Below are 23,711 nucleotides of genomic sequence, written 5' to 3' on the forward strand. Positions count from 1 at the left end.
TTCAGCATGTCAAATCCAAATCACTCTCATTCTTCTGCAGCTGGTCTTGCAAGATGCCACTGTTCAAACTCTGAAATTCAGAATGACAGGAAAACAAAATTCATCTTTGGACAAGTTTCTGTTAATCTATTCAGACCAGTATGAATACAGACGCAGTGCTTAGCTGCCTGATATTACAAAAATACTCTCACAATTAAAATCAAACAATTTCTGCACTTCAGAGCGTGCTAGCACAGTAACTTCTGTGTAAGAGGATTCACATTTTCCTGTGTAAGTCATGCTAAACCCAAATTCACTGGGATGATATGGGATTAACTCAATGCCTGCTCCTTGATGCTCTCACTTCTAATAGGCTTAACTCCAACTTGGGCACCTCATTCCTACAGGATGCAGTGCATATGGAGCCCAAAACACTCCTAAGCCCCCCATCGGTAAGGAGCTGCATCTCCAGCTCATCTAAGACAGCCTGCGGCAATACTGAAGCTGACCCATCTCAGAGCAAGCTGATCCCCAGAGGTCCTTCCCAAGAGAAGTTACTGAGTGTAGCTTCAGCTACTGATCTTTAGGCACCTCTGGGATGAACTGCGCTCTGCGTGGTCGCTCCAGTGACCTGTGTCTCCAACACAAACAAAGTTAAGGGGGATGGCTCCAGGCCTGCTTAACAGCTTCTGCCTTCTCCCCACACAGCTAAAATCTGCTGTGCCTTGGATGCAAGGAGGGTGGATCACCTACAGATAATTAAAACTCAAATCCCTTCTCCCTGTGTTGACCCTACAGTTCCCCACCCGCTCAGCCACAGGCAAGGGCGCACCACTCTGAGCCTCTCCGTGCCTGCAGCTTGCAAGGGGCTCGCAGTCACACCCTGAGCGGGGAGACAGAGAGCAGCCTGGAGGGGGCACAGTGCTGCAAACACTGAGCTCAGTTAGAGGAAGTGCAGCTTTCCCACAATTCCATCAACAGGCAAGCTGGCTTTATTATTTTCAACTGTATAATCAGGTAATCTGGGCCTTCTGTACATTCCATTAATAGGAAATTCTTTACATTATTAACATAATAAATAACATTTCCTCAGCTGTGCAAGTCAGTGCAAAATGAATTGCACCACTACCGAAGTGGATAGCTCATCAAAGCACATATTTCAAGTTAAAAGCAAGTTGCCAGGACTGAATGGCATGATTGAGGCACTTGCAGTTTAAAACACTTGTGGTTTATCTCACTCCCTTACCACCCAAAGCTGTGGGCAAGGAGGCAGGATATCCTATATCCCTATCCTATAGCTTTTCCATACAGTAGGATTTCTTCAACCTTGAAAAGCATTCAATCACTGATCAAGCAAAATAATTCAGAAAAGTTACTTTGCTTCTTTTGAGTACTCAAACATCCACTGCCGTTAATGCTGCCTAACACAATGCAGCAGCGCAAGAACTAGGAAAGCTTTTGGAGGAGAGCCCCACAGAACACCTTGAACAGGTTTCCCCGTTCTCCCTTAGATGCTCTCAGAGTTTGAGTAGTCGCGGCTGCAGGCAGAACAGAACTGACAGACGCCCTTAAGACTCAGGGTCACAGCATCATTTTCAACAAGCTGCATCCTGAGACGCCTCCCAAGGCACAGTTCAACAACAGCATGAAATCACACTGGCATTTCACGCAAGCCAGCCCGCAAAACCGTGTGGTGCTTGGTGTGCTGAAAGAAAATGGAGGGACTGCTGGAACCAAACACGGAAGGGACTGGTGGAGACCTACGTTCGGATGCAGTGGCTGGGTACCTTAAAAACAGAATGTGTTTTAAACTAGACCATAATATACACAATCAATCCAACCCAGGGACAGAGAATTCAGGGCCCATACTTCAAAAGTGCACTTTGCATACAGTAGTCTCTTTCACACAGCAAGAAATGCAGCTATTTTATGTCCAGAATGTGAGGGATTTTGACCAGGATGGTATCAAGAACATTTCCTGCAGAACAGTCAGTAGTCCCAGCTGATGTCATCTTTCTGTAGCGAAGTCTGTATGGTCTGCATGTCTCTCAACAACTGAAGATTTTTCCGACTCTTCTCTCCAGGTTTCACTTTGATGGGACCAGCGTTCTTTCCTTTCGTGGTTACTGTAGTTGTTACTTTCACCTCACTAACAGGGAACTTGCTGTCTCTTATTTGTTTAGCAGAAGTCTTTTTGGACTTGCATTCTCTCTTAAGTCTCTCTAGCTGAAAGAGAAACCCAAAGAAAAACATAAACTGAAGCAAGGTCACTGCTTCATGTTGTGCAATTCTTCCAGACAGCTCAATATCCCACTGCTTACCTCACCCAGCTAAGCAAATGGATGCTCCCAAGTCACCCTGAATAATATTTTGTTTTCCTTATACAGCATTGCTATATTCACATCTTTAGAACAGTGTGCAGCTTCTAAATCTGAACTACCAGGTTATCTCTTTAAAAACGGAGAAGTTGATTATGGGGGAATGTCTCCATCATGAACATGACAGAAAAAGTTATAAATGACAGAAAGTTGATTTGTCGCTGTCACCATCCAGAGATTAAAAAAAACCCTAAAGAGAGAAGTTTTTCCATACACATACCGTCAGAGGCAGCTTTAAAAAGAATACCGAAACTCTGCTGAGGTGAAGAGCTGGTATCCACACATCGCACTGTAAATCAGAGCCTGTAAGGCTCGGTACTCGGCAGCAAGGACTGAGCTGGCAGAAGCTGCAGTGGGAACTGGGCAGCCTAAGGCGCAGACACATCCACCGCTCTCCAACTGCAAAACAGCTGGCTTCCACGCTCCCCTCACTTCAGGTAGTGGCTCCCTCCTCCTCGCTTATAGCGCGCAGCAAGTGCCCTGAATGCTGACTCCTAAAGCTTTTGTCAACAGCTGGTCGTAAGCCTCAGTGTGTGCAGAGTCATTACGACTAGGAACTACTACACAGCTGTTTCTCTGCAACAGTTCCTCTGAAGATCATAAGAAATCAAAGGTGAGTAATGGTTCTGTTTGAAAGCATTTCACATGTCCATTTTGGATGTCAGCAGCAGTGTTCTCAGAACACATTTTGTGGATGAGGATGAACCTTCTTGGTTCACGTGAACTGAACCAGATTAAACACAGGGTTAAGCTCTTTAGAAGGATTTCACTGAAATGAATGAAGATTAAAGAAAATAGGGAATCGATATATTTTATAGCTTTGAATGAACAGGCCACACTATTCAAAACATTTTGAAAGTTGTTTTAAACTGAAACAGATATTTCAGGTTTTATATAATGCAAATTAAAACATAAATAGGCCATTTACTCCAAGCAAAGGCAAACTGTTAAAGATTCAGCTCAACAGTGAAAGCCCCTGGGAATGTAGGCGTCTAAATACAGTTTAGGTTACTGGAAGTTCAACATGAAGAGCAGCATTTCTTGAGGGCTTTCCTCTACTACCTGTGTGCAGCTGGTTGTCACCGGGGACCTCATGCAAAGCGGTCACTCTGGTTCAGCACAGCTGTTTGACCCATGCCAGGAGTGGCTGTGACTGATGACAAGACAGGTTTATCTCCTGACACAGCAGATACCTGACAAGAAATCCCTCCCAGACAGACCACTGGAGGCCCAGGAAGCAGAGTCACACCTTTCAGCCCTATATGCTGTTTCTCAGCTTGTGTGTTGCCCAACCGGCTTATGCTGTGTTTACAGAATGCAACAACTGTGGGATCTGCTATTGTACAGTAGACTATCTTCTCCTTGTTTTGGGGATAAGAGGAGTGTAAAATAGAGTGCAAGAACAGATGCGAAAGCTCTGCCCAGGACAGGATGAAGAGTGGGCACAAGGGTTACATGGTAAGACAGAAAGGATATTCCTGCAGAAATACCAGAATAGAAAGATGCAGGCTTGCAGACTAACTTTGGGACATCAGAGCTAAAGCTAGGCACTACTGCTCTAAGATAATTATTTCTGCTTTATTCAATTACTGATAAGTTAAGATAGAATGCAAAAAACCCCCCCCAAACCAACAAAACCCACTTAAGATAGCAACTCCACAGAAGCATGAACATAGTTAAAAAGTAACTTCACCTGCAACCGATGCCTCCGGACTTTGCTGATCTGGTCTGCCTTTGCTTCCATCTTTCCCACCAGCGCCTCAAGTTCCCTCTCCAGATCTTCCCTCACTGCAATGGTTGGGGCTTCCTGGACAAGCTTTGACAGCTGCTGATGATCACTAGCACGGAATTCAGACAGAACAAAGCTCGCATCAGACTCCCTTGGCTTCTGGTGCTTGCACACCCAGTTCAGAAGTAACACTTCTGGGAAACCACAGCGTCAGCAGACAGACATGTTCAACATGCCATAACGAACCCGTAAGAACAGTTTTGCTGGTTAGCAGCATTATTATCGTAGCACATCCTGGTGGCAGGCTGCTGAAACGGCAAGTCTCAATAACATAAGTAGCTTCACACAGTCAAAATGACCAAATAACCTCCTGAGGGCACAACCTCAGCACTCACTCAGTTACTATTTCGTGTATTTCTATCTACTGCAGTTATGCAGTAAGATAACAATTTGCGTTCTGTTAACCAGGACAAGCGAAACAGCTAGTAAAGCTGCCCTTTAATGGCGCATCTGTCCATTGCATCAGGGGCTGTTACCACACCGCTCCCTAACCCCTCACACATTTGACACTGCTGCATATAAAACCAGGTATGCAGCCCAGATTGCTTATCAGAATTTATTTTTAACGGCAAAAATAAATTACAGCCTCCAGAGCCAGTAGAGCAGAGAGATTATATGCCAGAGACTTCCCAAAACTAAATCCTTTCTCAGGAAAAACCTTCCAACTTTAAAGCAAAAGGCAAAAATACAAAGCATCTACATTCACGGTCTGCAACAGAGAATACGCCCAACTCACAAACTCATCTGCCCAAATTCATCTTGTAAAGTCAGCAGCACTTCTGAGAGCTCTTCCTGGGATGAAGAAGATTCCTTTGGCAGAGATGACTTCCTGCTTTTGCTGGCAGGATGACCGGTGCCAACGGGTTTTGCTAGTGGAGTATCATTTACCACACGACTGTTACACAAAGCTTTCGTATGTTGTTTCATCAGGTGTAGGACATGTTGCACGTTGGCACCAACTGAATGACTGGGACTGGTAGACTGGAAAAAGCAAAAGAGGCTGCTTTGAAGTGGCATTGTCAGCAACCTACTTGGTAATAATGGAGAACATTTAAAAACCAATAACATTTTTGAGTCACTGCCAAGAATGTACTTTTTGTTTGAATGAATATGCACTAACAAGAGCAGCTTGGCCAGCGGCACAGAGAGGACTCATTTTCTGGGAATGCCACTTCAGCAAGTTACCAATATTCAACAAGCTTTCTGAAGGCAAACTGGAAGAAAACAGTCAAAGAAAATGAAATGATCTGACCACTGGGTGTCAGGAGCGCACCAAGCCAAAGCCACTTAAGGAGGTGCAGCTACAGAGCATTAAGCTTTAGAATTAAGCAGCTCACCTTCCCAGCTACAAAGGGTACATCGCCCAGACACAGTCTGTAATGGGGCTGCGTAGTGAGATGGCTTGTAAGAGAGCATTTCTGGAAGGAAAGAAGAGATAAATGTTTTTAAAGATGACACTACAACAAACCCATTTTCCCTTTGCTTTGTAATCAAAGAGGCAGCCTACCTTTCCAACTGCATGTACCCACCCTTATTTCACTCCTCAGTAATTGCCCTTCTCTTCCCACCATGTTACCTTCTCTGGCTGCTTAGTTTTTTTCCTGGGTTTTCTTGCTTTTGGAGAGAGCAATGGGGATGCTGCTTGAATCAGTAGTCTGTTGGTTTCCAGGCCTGTCTGGAGCTTTAATTGAGGGAATAAGGGAAATTACTGGAATTGTTTTAATAATCAGAGACAGAGTAAGCTGAGAATTGCAAAACAAGAGTTTTTAAACTACAGGCTCTCTGAAAGCAAGGGCTTCAAGTGTTTAGGATGCTTCTGCGGTCCAAAGTAAATTTAAACATTAAATAAGAATATCTCCTCTGGTAGCACTGCTCATCACTAATCTTAATAAGCTAGAGAATCAATCTTACTGCATTACTCCCATGCAGGCAAGTGCCAAAACATCAACTATACTTTACACTTAACAAAATGTTAGGGAAGCCACCCAACCCTGCTCAGTTGATCCTCCGGCATATAGTTAAGAGACAACTATTCACCTCCTTTTGCAATGCCTGTTGTTACAATTATGAACAAGGGAGCATGCCTGTTGGCCTTGATCTATTTAAAGAGAGATCCTCATACATCCCCAACTATGAATTTGTCTGAATTTCTACTCCTCTTTTCCAACTACCCTCTTTAATTGAGGAAATCAAGCTTCAGTGCACAGGTGCTGTTAGGAAAAGGTTTCCAAAAAGCTCAGAGACTTAAGAATATTTGGCACCTCAGACAGGAGGGGGCGGGGAAAAAAAACAAACCACAAAAAAAACAATCCCTAAACAAAAAACCACCCAACAAAACCAAACAAAAACACGAACAGAAAAAAAGCAAACCTAAAAACCTAAACAAAGGTTTTCATTATTCTGTATATGGGAGGCACTTGCAACAAGTTTAGCTGAAAAGTTGATGAAAGAAAGAGCTAATTACAGTGCATAACAGTATAACAGATATTTCCTGTTGGTTACCTCGGCTGCTTTTTCCTGAACAAGCTTCCTTGCGTGTTCTTCCTCCTGAAGCTTCTGTTCCAGCTCCTTCATTTTTTTCTAGTCAAAGTTGAATAAAAATAATAGCATTACTGATGAAACTATCGTTTTCTTCCTGAAGCCTACAATACTAAGAGCCTGAGCAAAAGTATAGCAGTTCAGCTTATGACTTAAAGCTAAGTGAAGACTTCAGCGTTAGAATGATTGCTGACGTTTTGTCTGTACAGCCAGTAAACAGCAGTCAAGTGCTTATGCTTAAAACTTAATCGATTTTTCTATTTTTACTTCCACAACTGCTATCTGAATTTAACTCCCTCCTACAGGGAGGGTAATACACAAGGCTGTCTTTCTCTTCCGCTGTAAAAAAAAAACAGAAAGAAGGTTGTTTTGTGGATGTTATCCTGAAAGACTCTGTACTACAAAAGGACTAACAAAGATATACCATGTATCATTATAAGCTAAGAGAAGACTTGCTTTATTTAGACCACTAATGGTAGTTTTGCTAAACTCTAAGAGAGGAGTTTTTGAACATCTAGCCACCTTCTTAATAAAGAAGAAGGAGGCAAGTTTGTATGATGCCTCTGAGATTTGTTTAGGAAGAAGTGATGTGATTTCATCTTTTAATTGTTAAAAACACATAAGAACTCCTTTGAAAGCCCATTTCAAAGAAAAGAGTTAAGGTGAAAAGCACACATTTCTTTATAAACCCTCCAGTGAGATGAAAACCTCGTTGAAGCAGGATACACTTACTTCAAATCCCAATGTGAAAGTTATTTGGTAGCTTTCTGCTTTTATACAGCAGAGCGAAAAAAACAATCCAGAGCTCCAGGACACAAAACAGCTTCCCTTCTCTTCCCCCACAGACTGATTATTCACAGAGCCACTAGTCAAACTTAAGGCAGAAAAGCATACATTTTAAAGTAACAGCTATATTTGGGCACTTCTGTTTCTTTATAAACCCACGACACTGAGGTAGAAAGTATTTCAATACTGCTTTACTTAAGCATTAAGTGCAAGATTAATGTAACCAGCTGTTATACAAAGGTGTTAAAAGGCAAAACCCTGGATAAACATTGAGGACAAAGGCACTATGTAAAAGGAACCAGCTTTTTCTGTTGAATAAAAGAACCCTTTTGGCTGTTTATTTTTCTTCATTCAAGTCAGGTATATTCCAGGTAACTTAAGATAATCTTCTGTCCTTTACAGCATGTGGCACAATTCTTGATTTCTACATGGTCAGTCTCACAAAGATTTTTGTCTACCCTGTTAAGTCAGAATTTTTAATATGAAAATACTGAAGCAAATCTTCTGTTTGAACTGAAGACTGACATGAAGCTGGGCCAATGCTTTTATACTGAAATGAATGAGTATGCACTCAGCCAGCTGCTCAGCTGCAGTGTGCAGCTCAAACTGCAGAACAGGAGTGTATCATCTTACTGTATCATCAGTGATAGACCCTGTTGGAAATTATCTGTCCAAGTTACATTCCCAAAAGAAACTCTTTTTCTTCCCTATAGAAAAACTATTACACAGATTACTGGTCCATTACTGAGAGGGAGTGGACAGAGGGCCAGCTAACAGCCAACACAGATGCTCCCCAGGTACGCTGCCTGTCATGTAAGGTAGCACGGCACAGAAAGTGCACCGCAGGTCAGCACTGGGCTGCCTAAAACACTCTGCTCTGTCACCACTAGCCACTGCAAAAAGTTTCAATGAAAACACAGGAATAAAATATTTATATTTTTTGCCTGTTTTCTAAGGGAAATTAAGATTCATGCAATCACCTCACTCAGAATCACAGAATCATAGAATAGTTTGGGTTGGAAAGGACCTTTAGAGATCATCTAGTCCAACGCCCCTGCAGTAAGCAGGGACATCTTCCACTAGACCAGGCTGCCCAGAGACCCATCCAACCTGACCTTGAATGTTTCCAGGGATGGGGCATCTACCACCCTCTGGGCAACCTGTGCCAGTGCTTCACCACCCTCATTGCATTTCTTCTTTAGATCTATTCTGAATCTACCATCATTTATTTTAAAACCATTAACCCTTGTCCTATTGCAACAGGCCCTGATATAAAGGTCTGTCCCCACCTTCCTTACAAGCTCCCTTTCAGTACTGGAAGGCCTCAATTAAATCTCCCTGCAGCCTTCTCTTCTCCAGGCTGAACATCCCCACTCTCTCAGCCTGTCCTTGCAGGAAAGGTGCTCCAGCCCACGGATCATTTTTGTGGCCTCCTCTGGCCCCACTCCAACAGCTCCATGACTTTCCTGTACTGAGGGCTTCTGTCATGGTTTTAGCTGGGATAGAGTTAATTTTCTTCACTGCAGCTGGCATAGTGCTGTGCTTTGGACTTAGCATGAAAACATTGATAACACACTGATGTTTTGGTTGTTGCTGGGTAGTGCTTGTACTAGTCAAGGACTTTTCCAGCTCCCCATGCTCTGCCAGGTGCACAAGAAGCCGGGAAGGGAGGGGGCACAGCTAAGAGAGTGGATTCAAACTGACCAAAGGGATATTCCATATCATGTAATGTCATTCCCACTATGTTAACTGGGAGGAGGTGGCCGGGGGAGGAGGGAAACAATTGCACTCAGGATTGCAGCGTCAGTCGGCAGGTGGTGAGTGGTTGTATCACTGGTGTTTGCTTTTTTCTTTTTCCATTATATTATAATTATTATCATAATATTATTATAATTATTTTATTGTAATTATTAAACTGTGCTTATCTCAAGCCACAAGTTCTTTTGCTCTTCTGATTCTCTCCCCCATCCCACAGGGGTGGGGGGAGTGAGCAAGCGGCTGCGTGGTGTTCAGTTGCCGACTGAGGCTGGACCACGACAGCTCTAGAGCTAGATGCAGCGCTACAGTGGGGTCTCACCAGAGCAGAGCAGAGGGGCAGAATCACCTCCCTCAACCTGCTGGCCACGCTTCTTTTGATGCGGCCCAGGATAGGGTTGGCTCATGTCCAGCTTTTTGTTCACCAGTACCCCCAAGTCCTTCTCGGCAGGGCTGCTCTCAATCCCATCATCCCTGAACCTGTGTTCGTATTGGGGGTTGGCCCAACCCAGGCACAGGATCTTGCACTTGGCCTTGCTGAACCTCATGAGGTTCACATGGGCCCACTTCATGAGCTTGTCCAGGTGCCTCTGGATAGAATCCCATCCCTCAAACAACTTTAACCAATGAAGACAGAAAGGTATGAAACCGTAAAGATACAGAACACCTAAATTTCATAAAAACTGGCTCTGGGATAAACATTCAAATTAGTTCCACCAGAGAGGAAATGCCTCCAGTGTGAAGACAGCTTTTATCCCTGTGCTTCACTACTTTGCAAATTAGCACCTGCTTGACAGCTAAGCAGCGAGCATGTACCCAGCTGAAACAGGGCAGATGTTGTTTCTCAGCACCTGGCAATTAAAGGATAAAGGAAAAAACTAGAGGTGTAGGTAGCATACAGCCACAACCAAATTAAAGGATTCGTTACTTCTTTTGTTCACATAACGGTTGGGTTTTATTACATCTCATTAAGAAAAGATCAATTACTACCAACTACAGTTCTTCAAAACATGTCATCTGCACATACATTCACATCTGGCCATACTCCAGACCAAAGCCCAAACTGTGCTTTTAGGGAACGACCCCATCCTGTAACTCCATCCTCAGACATAAACACATTCAGACCCTCTCAGCCAGCTATCCAGAGACTGCACTGTAGGGTCAGAGTTGCAATAAACATACACCAGAAAATGCTTTAGCGGCAAGTACTCTAGTTAGGAGCCCTTCACATGACTAAGAGTCTCAGCATTTCCTGTTCACAGGCAATATTAACATTGGCAAATTGCTTGAATACTTATAGTGCCAGGTAGTGGCTCTGCAGAGATTAAATGCTCTCAGTAAGACCCACACACAACTTGTGCTCCAGCAGAGTGTCTGAAATCAGAGGCAGTTACATCATTGCTCACTCATGAGTGGTCACCTCACCACTTCACATCCATTTCAGCACACCATGTATAGAAATAGCCTTTCTTATGTATTTCTTGCTTCAAATAAAACTTGCAAATACCCCTGTGGTCTTGCCACAACTAAAGCAGAGGTTGAAGAGGCAAGAGATGCAACTGTTTTGAGCACAGTGTGCAGTCACCTTTTCAGGATTTAAGGTAACACTTAGCACATGGATGCTCACGTAGAAACGCAGACTGCAAGCATGGAGGCAGATAGACCTATCAATCTGAAAACAACTAATGACCTTGAGTCAGAGTTAAATCCAGATTTCTCTCAGTTCCTAGAATGGATTCAAAATTGTGTGTCTTTAACACCCAATTCCACTAAAATAGATTTAATTGTGACAGCTACTAATTCCTGAAGATATCATGAATCATAGGCCTCTAGTTTAATCTGGGAGGGGAAGGGGAGGAAACAAATTGAACTGTTATGCTGAAATTATGTTCACTAGCCAGGCACAGGAAGGCAAACAACCCAGTCCCACCAAACTCCACCTGCTACCAGTCAAAAGCTTGTTAAAAGCCCCTGAGAAAGGGACTCCTGTTGCTGAACCAGTTATTTCAACCCTGTCCCTGGAGAAAACTACTGCTATTTTCAGTGAACAAGGCCCAGGAGACACTCATGTCCCTTTCAAAGAGTCTGGCCCAGGTGAACAATGCAGGCACTTTTACTCCATAAATGCAGCTTACCAAAATGGGGTGTTAAGATCTTAAACAGCTTGTTACAGCCACCTTGTATCAGGGAGTCCCAAGAATAGCTGTAGTGTCTAAAGGTCCTGCCGCAGACCAACTAGCTGAAGATCTACTATCAAACACCTCCTTAGGTACTCCTGGAAAAACACCATCTACTTCAGCACCTGGCAAGGGCTGGTGTGCAGGGTGGCAAGCCTACAATTTTGATTGAGTAATGAGCTGTCTTCAAAGCCACAGTGTAATCAGGTACTATCTGCTCCTTTTGGATGGAGGGAGTTTGCAGGTGGAAGCCTCTCCCTTGCTAAGCCCTCTGTAGGTCCCACACTTGGGAGTCTTGTGGTCTCTCTACAGCAGCAGAAAGGGATAGGATGTGGACTGGATTGCAGAAGCCAACACCACAGACGGTATGCAGAAGGAATATGATCAAACACAGTCATGCTGAACTTTTAAAAACTACCAGTTCAAACCAAATCCTGAAGAGGCAGACTGGGTCAAACACACTGACAGCCAGCCAGTGCTAGAGGCCTAGCAATGCAAGGCTCCATAATTCTGCAAGCAACATAATTAATAATAATTGCATCTCTTAAGGAAGAGCATAAGTGGCTAAAAGAAAAAACACACCAAACCCACACAAGTCAAGTCAAAACTGGGTTGGTAACAGAATGTAACTGCTAGTATTCAGTAGCACGCAAGGCAACTCAGGAGCTGGGAGCTTCCGAATGCCTGCAATCCTACATGCCTAGGAACCAGTTAACCGCAAAAGAGGAACACCAACAGATACCGTTAAGGCTAAGCAAAGTGTAGTGACCTACAGCCTACCTGGCCAGGTAGACTTCCAGCAATAACTGCAGGTTTTTACAACACTTCAGCTTTAAAAAGATGTTTAGTTGCTGCCTTTGTCTACAGCATAAAGTTTTGCTCACCTCTATTATTGACATATAGCTATAAAGTGCTGATTACAATAAACAGGATAAGTCTGATACAGTATCCAGTGCAAATGACAGACCTCTGCTATGGACTGCATCACGGTAAGCCTGCTGTACTCTCTTTCCAGCATATCCAGCTTTTCCAATTTAGACTGAACATGCGATTGATCAAGAAGCCGATCTCTCTCCAACGAACCCTTGAAAGAGGAAGTAAAAAGCAAAACATTTACAAGCATGATAAAACAAGCCTTGTAGTAAGCTTTGTGTCTGCAGCACAAAGGAGGCCCATCAGCAGTCCAAAGGAACTACTACCTCCTCTGTGCAATTTTAGATGGTACTAAGATTAGGGAGCAAACTGCACCACTGGTCCACCGATGTTGGGAACCTTCAACCACACTCAACCAGACTCAGATGATAGAGAATTCAGTGGTCACTCCTCCCTCTGAATCCAACATGGTAAAACCCCCTCATTACTCAGCTATCAGAGATAGCTTTCTTCATTCTTTTTTTTGCTTCAGTAAATACTTAATAGACTAAAATAGGGCAGCCAGAGAGACCAGTGAACAGAGAGCTCTAGGTGATCCATACTCTTATAAAGCAAAGTTCAAGCTTATTTTAGATATAGGCCAAATCTTGCAGTCACTGATGGTAGGAGATAGAAATTTTACTATTATTTCTACAGAATCAGTATTTCAGCCCCAGTTTAGCAAAAGTAGAACTAGTAAAGAAAATCCCCAAAGATATGAAGAGTGTAAACACAAAAGGGACGTTTTTCCCCAGTGGGACATGGGCCTGATACTGTCTTAGAGGCAGGTGCACAAAGGCAGAAAATACCACGGTCCTAGTAAGACTGGGAAATTTAAGTAGGGAAACTATCCACACTGAAGTATGTAAAGGCCAGCTAAAACACACAGCCACACTTACAGATATTAAAGTTATAGTTACTATGAAAAATCATGACATAGTTAATGATTTTTATAATTTAACCCTGAGATAATCTTGAGGACACACCTGCTTTTCCAAGAGATGTGACTTCTCATTTTCTGCATGCTGGATCATTCTTCTCATATAGTCCAGCTGTTTCTCTAAAAGGCTACAACGAGACTCAGCAGCTGCCAGCTGAGAAGCCAGTTCTGAAGAAAACAGAAGGCAGAAAAGTGAAATCACAGGCTGCTTGTTCCTGGGATTTATTTTTTTTTAATGTTTTCAGGACAGTTCCAAAACAAGCAAGAAAAGGACCATCTAAAGAAACCCACTGATTAAGCCTAATGATCTTCTGTATGCATGCAAATCCCTAAAACAAAGCATGCTTTTACTTCATAACTCCATGTGTCACTACAAAGTAAAGGAGGCCAAACAAAGTAAATTCAAATAGTTTTATGCATCAGTAAAACTCAAGTTTCATCCACACCGGTGTTCTGTAGTATCTATATAAAGTTTGCAAACCACCTTGATTTTTCTTTGACACTTCAGTCTTGTCATGCTCTTTGTGTTGCATTTGTTCACTCAGTACTTTTTTGTAGTCAGCTGTTTCTCTGCTGAGGTGTTTTACATTCTCCTCCGCCTGAAGCCGTTCCAACTCCAGTCGATGAATTTTTTCCTGCAGATTCTTCAGAGCAGAAAATATTGCTGTAATTGAACAAGTACCTTTTGTTAGATACCATTAAATCTCCACTAGAAGATAACATTGAACTTGAAACATTTTTATAAAACCATGTTGTTATGTAAGAAAGTCAGAGTGTTCCTTACCAGCATCCAAGACTCCTTCTAGGAATTAAAACCTGCTCACCTTTAAATCATAACTGATTCTAAAACCAGTTAAAACCAGTCTCAAATGAATAGATGCCCTTGGTGCACACCTTCATCTGAAACATCTGGGAAAGGTGCATCCCTTTCACAGAACAAAGCACATAAATACTCTGCAGATTAGGTGCAAGCAGTGCATCTTCTGACTCTTTATCAAAAGGAAATGAAAGGTCACAACTAGGTAGTTAAACAGTGGCAGTTCTCTATATTATTATTCCTCTACAAGTGCGTGCTAGCACAAATACACAAAACACAACTATGGATAGTTACGGAGCAGAATAAAGGTTAGCTATGAGATGGGCTACAAACACATTTGTTTCTCTAAGTGGCAGCTCTTTTTTGATTCTTCTGGTTTTGTGCTTGCGTTCCGCTCCACTCCCGAAGATATGCATCTCCTTTGAGCCAAACAACTTTCCCTCTTTGGTTCCATTCCCTGCTTTAACAATTACTCAACAAAACCTTTTTATGTCTATCACCACAAAAAGAAAAGCAGTTGTAATACAACTCACATCACCTTGCAATTAGACCATCTGCTGGTAATCCGATGTATTATGCCTCTCAGCTGTATTGTTTAATTTTGCAAAGGGAACAATAACAATAAGCTCTTTCCCCTACACAGGCCTGTGAAAGTAAAACACAGGAACATCTGTACGGACAGCTCGTATAGCAGAGTGATCTGCAAGGTCATGTTAAACCACTCCTTTTTGCTTAAACCCACTCCAGAGAAAGCATGCACCACCTTTATTACCAAATGCACAAGCACAGAAAAGTTGGGACTGCGTCAGATTACAAAAAAAGGCAAAAATAATTATCAGTCAGAATCAGTTTTCCAGAGTAAAAGCTCATAAAGATTGAAATGCAGAATAGCATCACTTCAACAAAAACCACCTGCTTTAAGGTAACTTAAATAAATGAGAAGTGGGTGACAGCAGTCACCATTATGGAGAAGTTATAGACAGCTGGGCCTTGTCTGCAGGATCAGAGTCACCAACTGTACCATCTTCTCTTTATTTATGTTACTGTTACCAGGATTCAGCTGAAATAGGCACAGCTGAAACTATAAACAGCTTTGTTACTGTTATCCTTCCAGCTAAACTGAAATCTCTGTATATTTAGAATAATGACTAACAAAGTACAGGAATGAAGCAATTCAAGAAACTAATAGATAAAGGTGAAACCCAACACCATGACAAGTTATCATTCAGTCACCCTTATCAGAGTATTAAAACCAACTATGTATGCTGGGACACACGCAAACACAACACAAAAATTCAAACCAAAATAAGCAGAATTTACTATACTCAATTTCAGGATTTTTCAATACCTTTTTTTTGTTTTTAAATTAGGGGGTGGGAGGAGCAATAAGGACCCCCAAGAACAAATGAAATCTACTATTCCATCTGAAATTAATTCCCATATCCTTAACCTTACTAAAATATACACTCCAGAACATTTTGGCATTTTTAAAACCTATGCAAAGAGAGTAAGATATTGGATCATCTGTTTGCTAGACTTCATTTTCAGGACGTACTAATATGTAAACATTTTTTGAAAATAAAGGCAGCTCAATTTTTAAAAAGGGATATAATTTTTAAAAAGGGATATAATTTTTAAAAAGGGATATAATTTTTAAAAAGGGATATAATTTTTAAAAAGGGATATAATTTTTAAAAAGGGATATAATTTTTAAAAAGGGATATAATTTTTAAAAAGGGATATAATTTTTAAAAAGGGATATAATTTTTAAAAAGGGATATAATTTTTAAAAAGGGATATAATTTAACAGATTGTCTCCCTCCACCTACACTTATTTCAGAGTTGGCAGATTTTCTGCTTGAAAAAAGTTGCCAAGTGAGTACTTGGAAGTCGAAAGTTTGTCACTAATGCAACATGCAACACAATCTACAAAAATACTCCTGCATCAGTAATTCATAGGGAAGCTCTCTCCTGCACATCCAATTTTTTGTCTGTCACAAGGTTCCTTCGGTTTTGCATCAATGGCACTCTCAAAACCAATGGCACTGAGCATATGAGAGCATATACCAATTTTTAAATAACACTTCAGGAAGTCAGATTTCATCTACTAGGTCATTAACATAGAAGCCTCTAGTAAATTCACACATGAATTATGCTGTTGGAACAGGGACTTGCACCTATCGTGCTGACTTTTTTTTTTTTCTTAGTTTGGATAATATTAGGATTCATGCTAAATCTTTCTTACTTTTCTCCCGATAAGGAAAGAACATCAAGTTTTTCATACTCTTAAGTGTCCATGCAACTCCAGTCTTAAAGGGAGCATTTTTGCAATGACCCTGAGGCAAACAGCTCACATTGGGAGGACAGAGCAGGACTGATCCATCCTCAACTCCCCTTCCTGCCTCCTGTACTTACCCCAGGGCAGCTCTGGAGTTTGCCTCATTGCATGACAAACCCATTCACTAATACAACAAAAAACTAACCAAGAATGGTTTTGTTCACGTCAGGTCACAAAAGACAAACTTGTTTATCTGGAGATAAACACTATGACCAGAACAGGAAAGGAAGGAGAAGGAATAGCCTAGAAACAAGGAAGAATAAATGGGAGTGCAACCTCCTCTGTTTTTGGTGTTGTGATCTCTCTGTTCAGCACTGTGCTGCTCCTTCTGTATGCTCTAAGCCTTCACTGATTTAATAGATATTCTCACCACACCCTTTGCCCATGACAAGCCTTCCCATTGCAACAGCACCAAACCTCTTCAGTGCCCAAAATGGTTTGAGGCAAAGGAAGTCTCCGTACTTCAAATTCAGCTGTGAACTCGGAAGAGGAGAGACTGAGGAAGAGAAGGACTGGCAAAGGAGCAAAGAAAACATGTCAGGACAATTTCACAAAGTATTCGGCCAATGTTATGGCTCTCTACTACTGAAGAGGAGCATCTTTCTTCAGCTGTAAGGTGACTTTTTTCATTAGGTATTCTTCTGAGAGAGAAGTGCAAAGAACCTACAAAACAGGTGACCTGCACACCACTGGGAAGCGATAAAAGGATAAAAAGATCGCAACCTTTGTAGATGCAGATATACAGTGTTTCACTACATGATTCGGAAACAGCTAAGAAAACAACTTTGCTGAACTATTACCTCTGCTGTTGCTTTCAGGATATGGAATTACTGGTTTCCGTGGGGAGCGCAGCAAATCTGCATTAATAAATGGCTTGTACTTTGGATATTCTATAAATGAAGATAGAGAAAGTCCATCTGTGGCTGATGCAGAGTTATGAGTTTTGTGCAGATCATCCTGAAAAAAACAAAACAAAAGCTGTTATTCAGCATATTTGTTTCTCTGTCACAACAACAACCAAAAAAGTAGAATCCAATTAGATGGTGTGAAGTATTGCTGCAGGATATTGTAATACCTCAAAAGCTATATTTCCTTCCTTATAGCCTTAGGCTGTGTCATTTTCACATCCCACTCCCCTCCACTAAAAACAGTATCAGAAAGAAAATGTCTTTTCCATAATAGTTGCTGATTTCCACTTTTGTTTTCTACTTACTTACACCATCTCTTGCTTATTGTGAGAAGGTAATACACTAGTCAGTTGGAAAACAGCTGCCTTCTTAACTACTGGTTATACTTACTGCACACGAGATAATGTACTAAGGTGGCCAAACCTGATAAAGCACACCCTGGACCACAGTTCTACATCCACTCATCTAACATAACAGCTCACTAACTGTAAATGGGGCAGAGGACATGCTCCCTCCTCACCTCACCCTCCTAGCTGCACAGTTCCAACCCCTCTTTTCCACTGGCTTCAATTCACCCTTCCTATCCTTCCATGAATAGGCTGCACCTCACCAGCAGACACACCTGGGTGACTTCATGCTACACCTCATCAGTGGTACCAGCACAAGAAAAGCAGCAGCAGATCACAGCCAGGAAGGTACCTCTGCCTCTGAGCAGCAACGTGCTGTTAGATCAGCTTGAGACTTCTCAAAGACACAGCCACAGAGACCATGGATTTCTCAGCAGCCTACACCAACTTTCCAAATGTTTGCTGTGTTTTGGATGTTGCAACGACCAGAAGGGACCACCTAGCTGTGAACACGCTATGCTGCCAGAACACTGTTAAACAACATGCCTTCTAACAAGATTCTTCTAAGCAAAAGGGCCACAGCACTTGTATACCATGTTTATGGTTTCGGCTCAAAAACTGGCTACCTGGCCTAAGCTTTCTGATTTGTGTACATGAATCAAATAAAATATGAATGCTTATTTTTAACGTGCAAGAGTAATTTCTCTGAACTGTACCCACCACTAAATTTTTCAGTAACAGAATTTGAAGGTAACCTAAGAGAGAAGCGGGCTGCAGGCAGATGCAATGCTCCCACAGCTTTCCACAGAGCATTTACAACTGAGCAACTGCTGATCTGGGCAGGGTTTTTTTTAAGCTTTTGCAAATACCAGTTATTGGGGGTACATCGTGACCTAAACTAAAATACAGAAAGTATTTCTGTAAGTATCTCATAGCAAGTTAGACAATGGCCCAAAATGCATTATGCAGAAGAAAAATAATACAGGAAAAAAACGAAGAAAATTTGTAAGTCATTTAAAGCCCATACACAGCTCATTTCCTTTTTTAAATGAAGTGATTCATTATGGACAAGAAAATTAGGGTCCTAAGTACTGTGAATGTATTAGTGTTTCTAAGCAGAGTTTTATGAATGCTCTGCAGTCTGTGTTTGTTAACATTCGCCTATACAACATAAGTGCTTTTCTTGGAATAACTGCATTTGCACAAGAACTTCTGCTACCACAGAAAGCCAATTAAAACACTAATCCCTAATTAAGAATATATTAATAAAAATATTTTGAACAGGTTTTTGTATGCATGCAGATACACACTGTTTCATGCTCAGCAGCCATACTGGTCTAACAGAACGCGTGAATTTAAAACCAAACGAAAGCCCGTTAGGTGCCAACATCAAGACCTAAACTCTAGCTCTGCAAAAACACCACCAGCGTTACAGGATGTTGAATTGATGAACACAGAATAAAACCAAATAATGAAGTACAAATGAACCAAGCAAAACACAGTATTTTATGCAGCAGGCAATAGAATAACAGCAGCAACATAAGCCTCAGCAACCCAAGCGACAGTAACTATTGATTCAAATATCGACATACTATCTGCTATTGATTAAAATCAAAGGTATCCCATGAAACAGTCAAAAGAAAAGGTGAAACAGTTCGAAATCAAACTAGGACTGCCACCATTGCTATTTTTCTGCATATGTTTACATTTCACCTGTAAAATCTTGACTGTGAATTAAAAATAACTACATAAAACCCCCAAACTACAGGATGGTTTTTTGTTTGTTGTTTGTTACTGGCATAAGTAACATTTTTCTAGCCAACAGCAGACTAAGTGAAAGAAAAAGCTAGCACACTCAAACACTTGAACACCGAGTTACACAAAGCAAAACAAAAACAGGCTTTCAACTGGTTGCACGTCTTCTAAATTTCACCTGGATGCGGGGTATAGGCACTAATTTGAATAGCTCAATAGTCAGTACACGTACCTGCTTGAAATAACTACTGAAAAAAATTGTGCTGAAATATTGTCTACTTATTGTATAGGCAATCATTCTTTGCTTCAGTCAAACTAGTCACTTGCTACCAAGCATATTTTCCTTACTTGTTTAAGCAAGCGACTGGTTTATATTCCATTTCACAAATAGAGACTTCTAAATAACCTCAGTAAAACATGTGAGAAAGTTTATGAAACAACATCAAGGAATTGCCCGTCACAAATCTCAGACTCAAATATCACACCACTTCTCTGCTCTTCTCCTTGATTTCTCTCAAGTCATTAAATATTATCTAAGTCTGTTTGTACTCTTCGAAATTCTTACAGGGAGCATCATGCTGCAATGCTCAGGAGAATCCCGAAACATAAAAAAAGATACCTCTGAAAATCAGGGAACTCTATAGATTTGTTCTGAATCTCAGCTAGGCCACGTTTGCTAACTACATCTTCTCCCTTCCTCTGGGTACTCCCTGTAGTCTTTCCTTCCTTAAGCCACACTAAAGCCTCATAATCCTAAAGGCAGAAGCTTAGCACTCCCCCAAGGAGCTGAGCACAGGGCATCCATCGGGTAACGGTAGCAAGCTGGGCACACTTAACCTTCACAAGTCTGAGGATGTTACCTTCCAAACCCATTGCTGCTACCTCTGCGTACCACCTGCCCACTCAAGCGTGCAACAGGGACATTAAAACTCAGACCTGCAATACCTTAACCTACCAGGAGCACACAATGATTCCTGAAGCTCCCAAATACTGAATGTTTAGTCTTAGCTCAGCAACTTGGGGCAGAGGTACTCTTTTCAAACAAAAGAACTTGTGCATGTGGTAAAAATGACCCACTATAACGTTACTTCTCTGTTGCAGAAAAGTAGGGCACACCAGGGAAAACTCTCCAGAAGGCTATTAATCTCAGTGGCATACCAAATGTTTTCAGCAAGAAAAAGGAAAAAAGCTCTACGTTCTTCTCATTATCATACAGAATTTGGCTAGATCCCTGGACAGTAAAAATAACAACGATTTATAAACAAACCATAGAGCCAGAGATGGAGAAAAATGCAGAAAATCTCTCAGGCGAAAACTGCAGCAAAAAAAGCATGAAGGTACCAAGTCAGCGCCTTTGCTATTAGTCCTTTGGCACTGGGGAAACGGACTAAGTTAGAGGGGATGTATTGCAAGTTATTATATGGGTCCTCAGAACAGAAAAGAAATAACAGAAAAAAACATGATGCTTGGTAATGCTTTAAATGACACCCAGTAGTACTCGTTCCTGGTTAAAAAAAAAACACAAACCTGAAATAAGGGGAAATCATCTCAAGACTGGGAAAAAAAACAACCAGAATCACCATGAACTGGGGTCACTGAGCATAAAATATCCAAGTACCCAGTTACTGAAACTTTCAAAATAACTGTTTTGGAGGGACAATCTTAATCAGCAGCCTGCCCTCATCCCTCAGTACTGCACTCCTGGGAGAGCAGAGAAGGAAGAACAGCCCCTACCACCCAGAGGCCAACCTCCACACTGCCTGTGCCTGCCTGACACACAGCTGTCAGCAGCACTCTAAGCTTACATAGCATCTCTAGTTAAAAGCAGACATTAAAAAGTTAACTTAGTCAAGCCGTTACACCAAATAGGAGAAAAAAAAATGTTGGCACAATACAGTAATTTTTGTTCAGTGTTTGTAGTGTGCCAGATGTATTGAAAGCAGCTATTTTCAAAGTTCATAGAGTGTAAAGTTTGGGGTTTTTTTCCCTTTTTTCAATACATACAAGAAGTCTTCAGCAGACAGCTTTTTGTCCTAAAAGGTTTTACTAACTAAATTAAACAGCCTCCATGTTGTGAGTTGGATGAGTGGAGAGTGACGTGGATTGAGAACTGGCTAAACAACAGAACTCAGAGGGTTGTGATCAACGGAGCAGAGTCTGACTGGGGGGCCTGTCACTAGTCGTGTTCCCCAGGGGTCTGTGCTGGGTCCAGTCCTGTTCAACATATTCATCGGTGACGTGGACGATGGGATAGAGTGTAACCTCAGCAAGTTTGCTGATGACACCAAGCTGGGAGGAGTGGCTGATACACCAGCAGGCTGTGCTGCCATCCAACAAGACCTGGACAGACTGGAGAGCTGGGCCGAGGGGAACCTCATGACATTCAGCAAAAGCAAGTGCAAGGTCCTGCACCTGGGGAGGAACAACCCCAGGCACCAGTACAGGCTGGGGGCTGAACTACTGGAAAGCAGCTCTATTGAGAAGGATCTGGGAGTGCTGGTGGACAGCAGGCTGACCCTGAGCCAGCACTGGGCCCTTGTGGCCAAGGTGGCCAATGATACCCTTGGGTGCATTAAAAGGAGTGTGGCCAGCAGGTCGAGGGAGGTTATCCTTCCCCTCTACTCTGCCCTAGTGAGGTCACAACTGGAGTGCTGTGTCCAGTTTTGGGCCCCCCAGTTTAAGAAGGATCTGGAACCGCTTGAGCAAGTCCAGCGGAGAGCTACCAAGATGATGAGGGGAACTGGAGCATCTCCCTTCTGAGGAAAGGCTGAGAGACTTGGGTTTGTTTGACTGGAGAAGAGAAGACTGAGGGGGGATTTCATTAATACCTATAAGTGTCTAAAGGGTGGATGTCAGAATGATTGGACTGGGCTCTTTTCAGTGGTGCCCAACGACAGGCCAAGGGGCAATGGGCACAAGTTGGAGCACAGGAAATTCCAGCTAAACATGAGAAAAAACTCCTTTGCTGTGCGGGTGCCAGAGCAGGGGCACAGGCTGCCCAGGGAGGCTGTGGAGTCCCTTCCCTGGAGACATTCACACCCCGCCTGGACGCGTTCCTGTGCCCCCTGCTCTGGGTGTGCCTGCTCAAGCAGGGGGGTTGGACAAGATGATCTCCAGAGGTCCCTCCCAACCCCTGCCATTCTTTGATAACTAGTTTTCTGACATCCTTCTCTGTGCGTGGTAGAAAAAACACCAGGAGCCCTCAAATCGCTCAGTCCTCACCGTTGCCGGTGCAGGTGTAAATACGGACCATGCTGCAGAGGAGGAGACACACAACAGAGGCCGCCAGGCTGGGCGCTCACCAAGCGGCTGTCGAGACCCCAAACCACGAACCCTCACGGGTGAAGGACGGGGGCGCGTCCCGAGGCCACACCGAGGTTCAAGGCCACATTTTCACCTCACAAACGGGAGGAGCAGCCGCAGAACCCAGCCCCGCTCGCCAGGGGAGGCAGCGGGTCGCGGCGGCGGCGTCACGCGCCCGGACCGCGGAGGCCGGTGCTGAGCCGAGCCTCCCCCGCCCGCGGAACAGGCGCTGTCACGGGCGCTGTCACAGCCGCCGCCCCGAATCGCTTCCGAAAGCGACCCGAGTCGTTCCCATTCGGTTACAAACGCGCGCCCCGGACACTGGCGCGGGGAGTAGCGGGAGATGGTTTAAATATCAGAGTATCTTTGCCCTTTTCTTTCGCTTTTACAGGATACGTGTGCGCATGCAGTGGGCTTTAACACACGCATATTGCATTTAAAAGGCCAGACAGCTTTCACGGCCCGCGCAGCCACCCCAGTCCCGCCCGGGCCCCGCCGGCCGGGCCGCCCGCCCTTCCCGCGGCCCCAGTGCGGCGCCGCCCGCCTGAGGAGACCCCCAAGGCCTCCCTCCCTCCCTCCGCAGGGCGGCCCGGGCCCTGCGCGGGCTCCCCCGGAGCCGCAGCCGCCCCACCTCACCGTGCGCTGACCACCGCTCGCCGCAGCCGCCATGTCCGCCGGGGACACCTGGCTGGTGCCTGTCCCTTTAAGGCGCGGGACCCACGCTGCTGTGGCGCCTTTCGCGCCGATCAAGCCCCGCTTAACTGACGTCCCGACTTGCCAATAGAAAGAGAGGAGTGGGGGGCAAGCCCCACCATGAAGGCGTACGAGCTGTCGTCATAGACTCAGATTGGAGTGACACATGAGCTACCCAATAAAGTAAGAAGAACGCGTCTCGGCCAATCGAAGAGGACAAGCTGACAGAGGCGGCACCGCCTCCTGCAGCCAATCGCTAGAGCGGGGAGGAGCGAGCGGCCGCGGGGTTCGTGCAC

At 43.4% G+C, this 23,711-nt stretch overlaps 1 protein-coding gene across 1 annotated transcript; it reads right to left on the minus strand.

Annotated features, from left to right (window-relative positions):
* Positions 1–105: 105 nt before the first annotated feature.
* CEP57 (centrosomal protein 57) lies at positions 106–23,561 on the minus strand. Its single transcript, XM_064441335.1, has 11 exons — positions 23,359–23,561; positions 17,210–17,366; positions 13,739–13,918; positions 13,301–13,422; positions 12,370–12,486; positions 6,649–6,726; positions 5,723–5,827; positions 5,484–5,564; positions 4,883–5,127; positions 4,051–4,195; positions 106–2,205 (listed from the first exon to the last, which is right to left on the minus strand). Exons 1-11 carry the CDS (start codon positions 23,389–23,391, stop codon positions 1,969–1,971), a joined length of 1,500 nt encoding a protein of 499 aa, XP_064297405.1. The 5' UTR covers positions 23,392–23,561; the 3' UTR covers positions 106–1,968.
* Positions 23,562–23,711: the final 150 nt, after the last annotated feature.

Source organism: Phalacrocorax carbo, chromosome 1, assembly GCF_963921805.1.
Source record: "Phalacrocorax carbo chromosome 1, bPhaCar2.1, whole genome shotgun sequence".
Lineage (NCBI taxonomy): Eukaryota > Metazoa > Chordata > Aves > Suliformes > Phalacrocoracidae > Phalacrocorax > Phalacrocorax carbo.

Bases quoted from the DNA above. Each gene is read 5' to 3' on its own strand.
- CEP57 (XM_064441335.1), bottom strand. From the start codon at position 23,391: ATGGCGGCTGCGGCGAGCGGTGGTCAGCGCACG. The intron at 17,367-23,358 runs GTGAGGTGGGGC...TGTTTTTTTCAG, and splicing joins CGAGCGGTGGTCAGCGCACG to GATGATCTGCACAAAACTCA. The intron at 5,565-5,722 runs GTAACATGGTGG...CTTTCCTTCCAG, and splicing joins AAACTAAGCAGCCAGAGAAG to AAATGCTCTCTTACAAGCCA.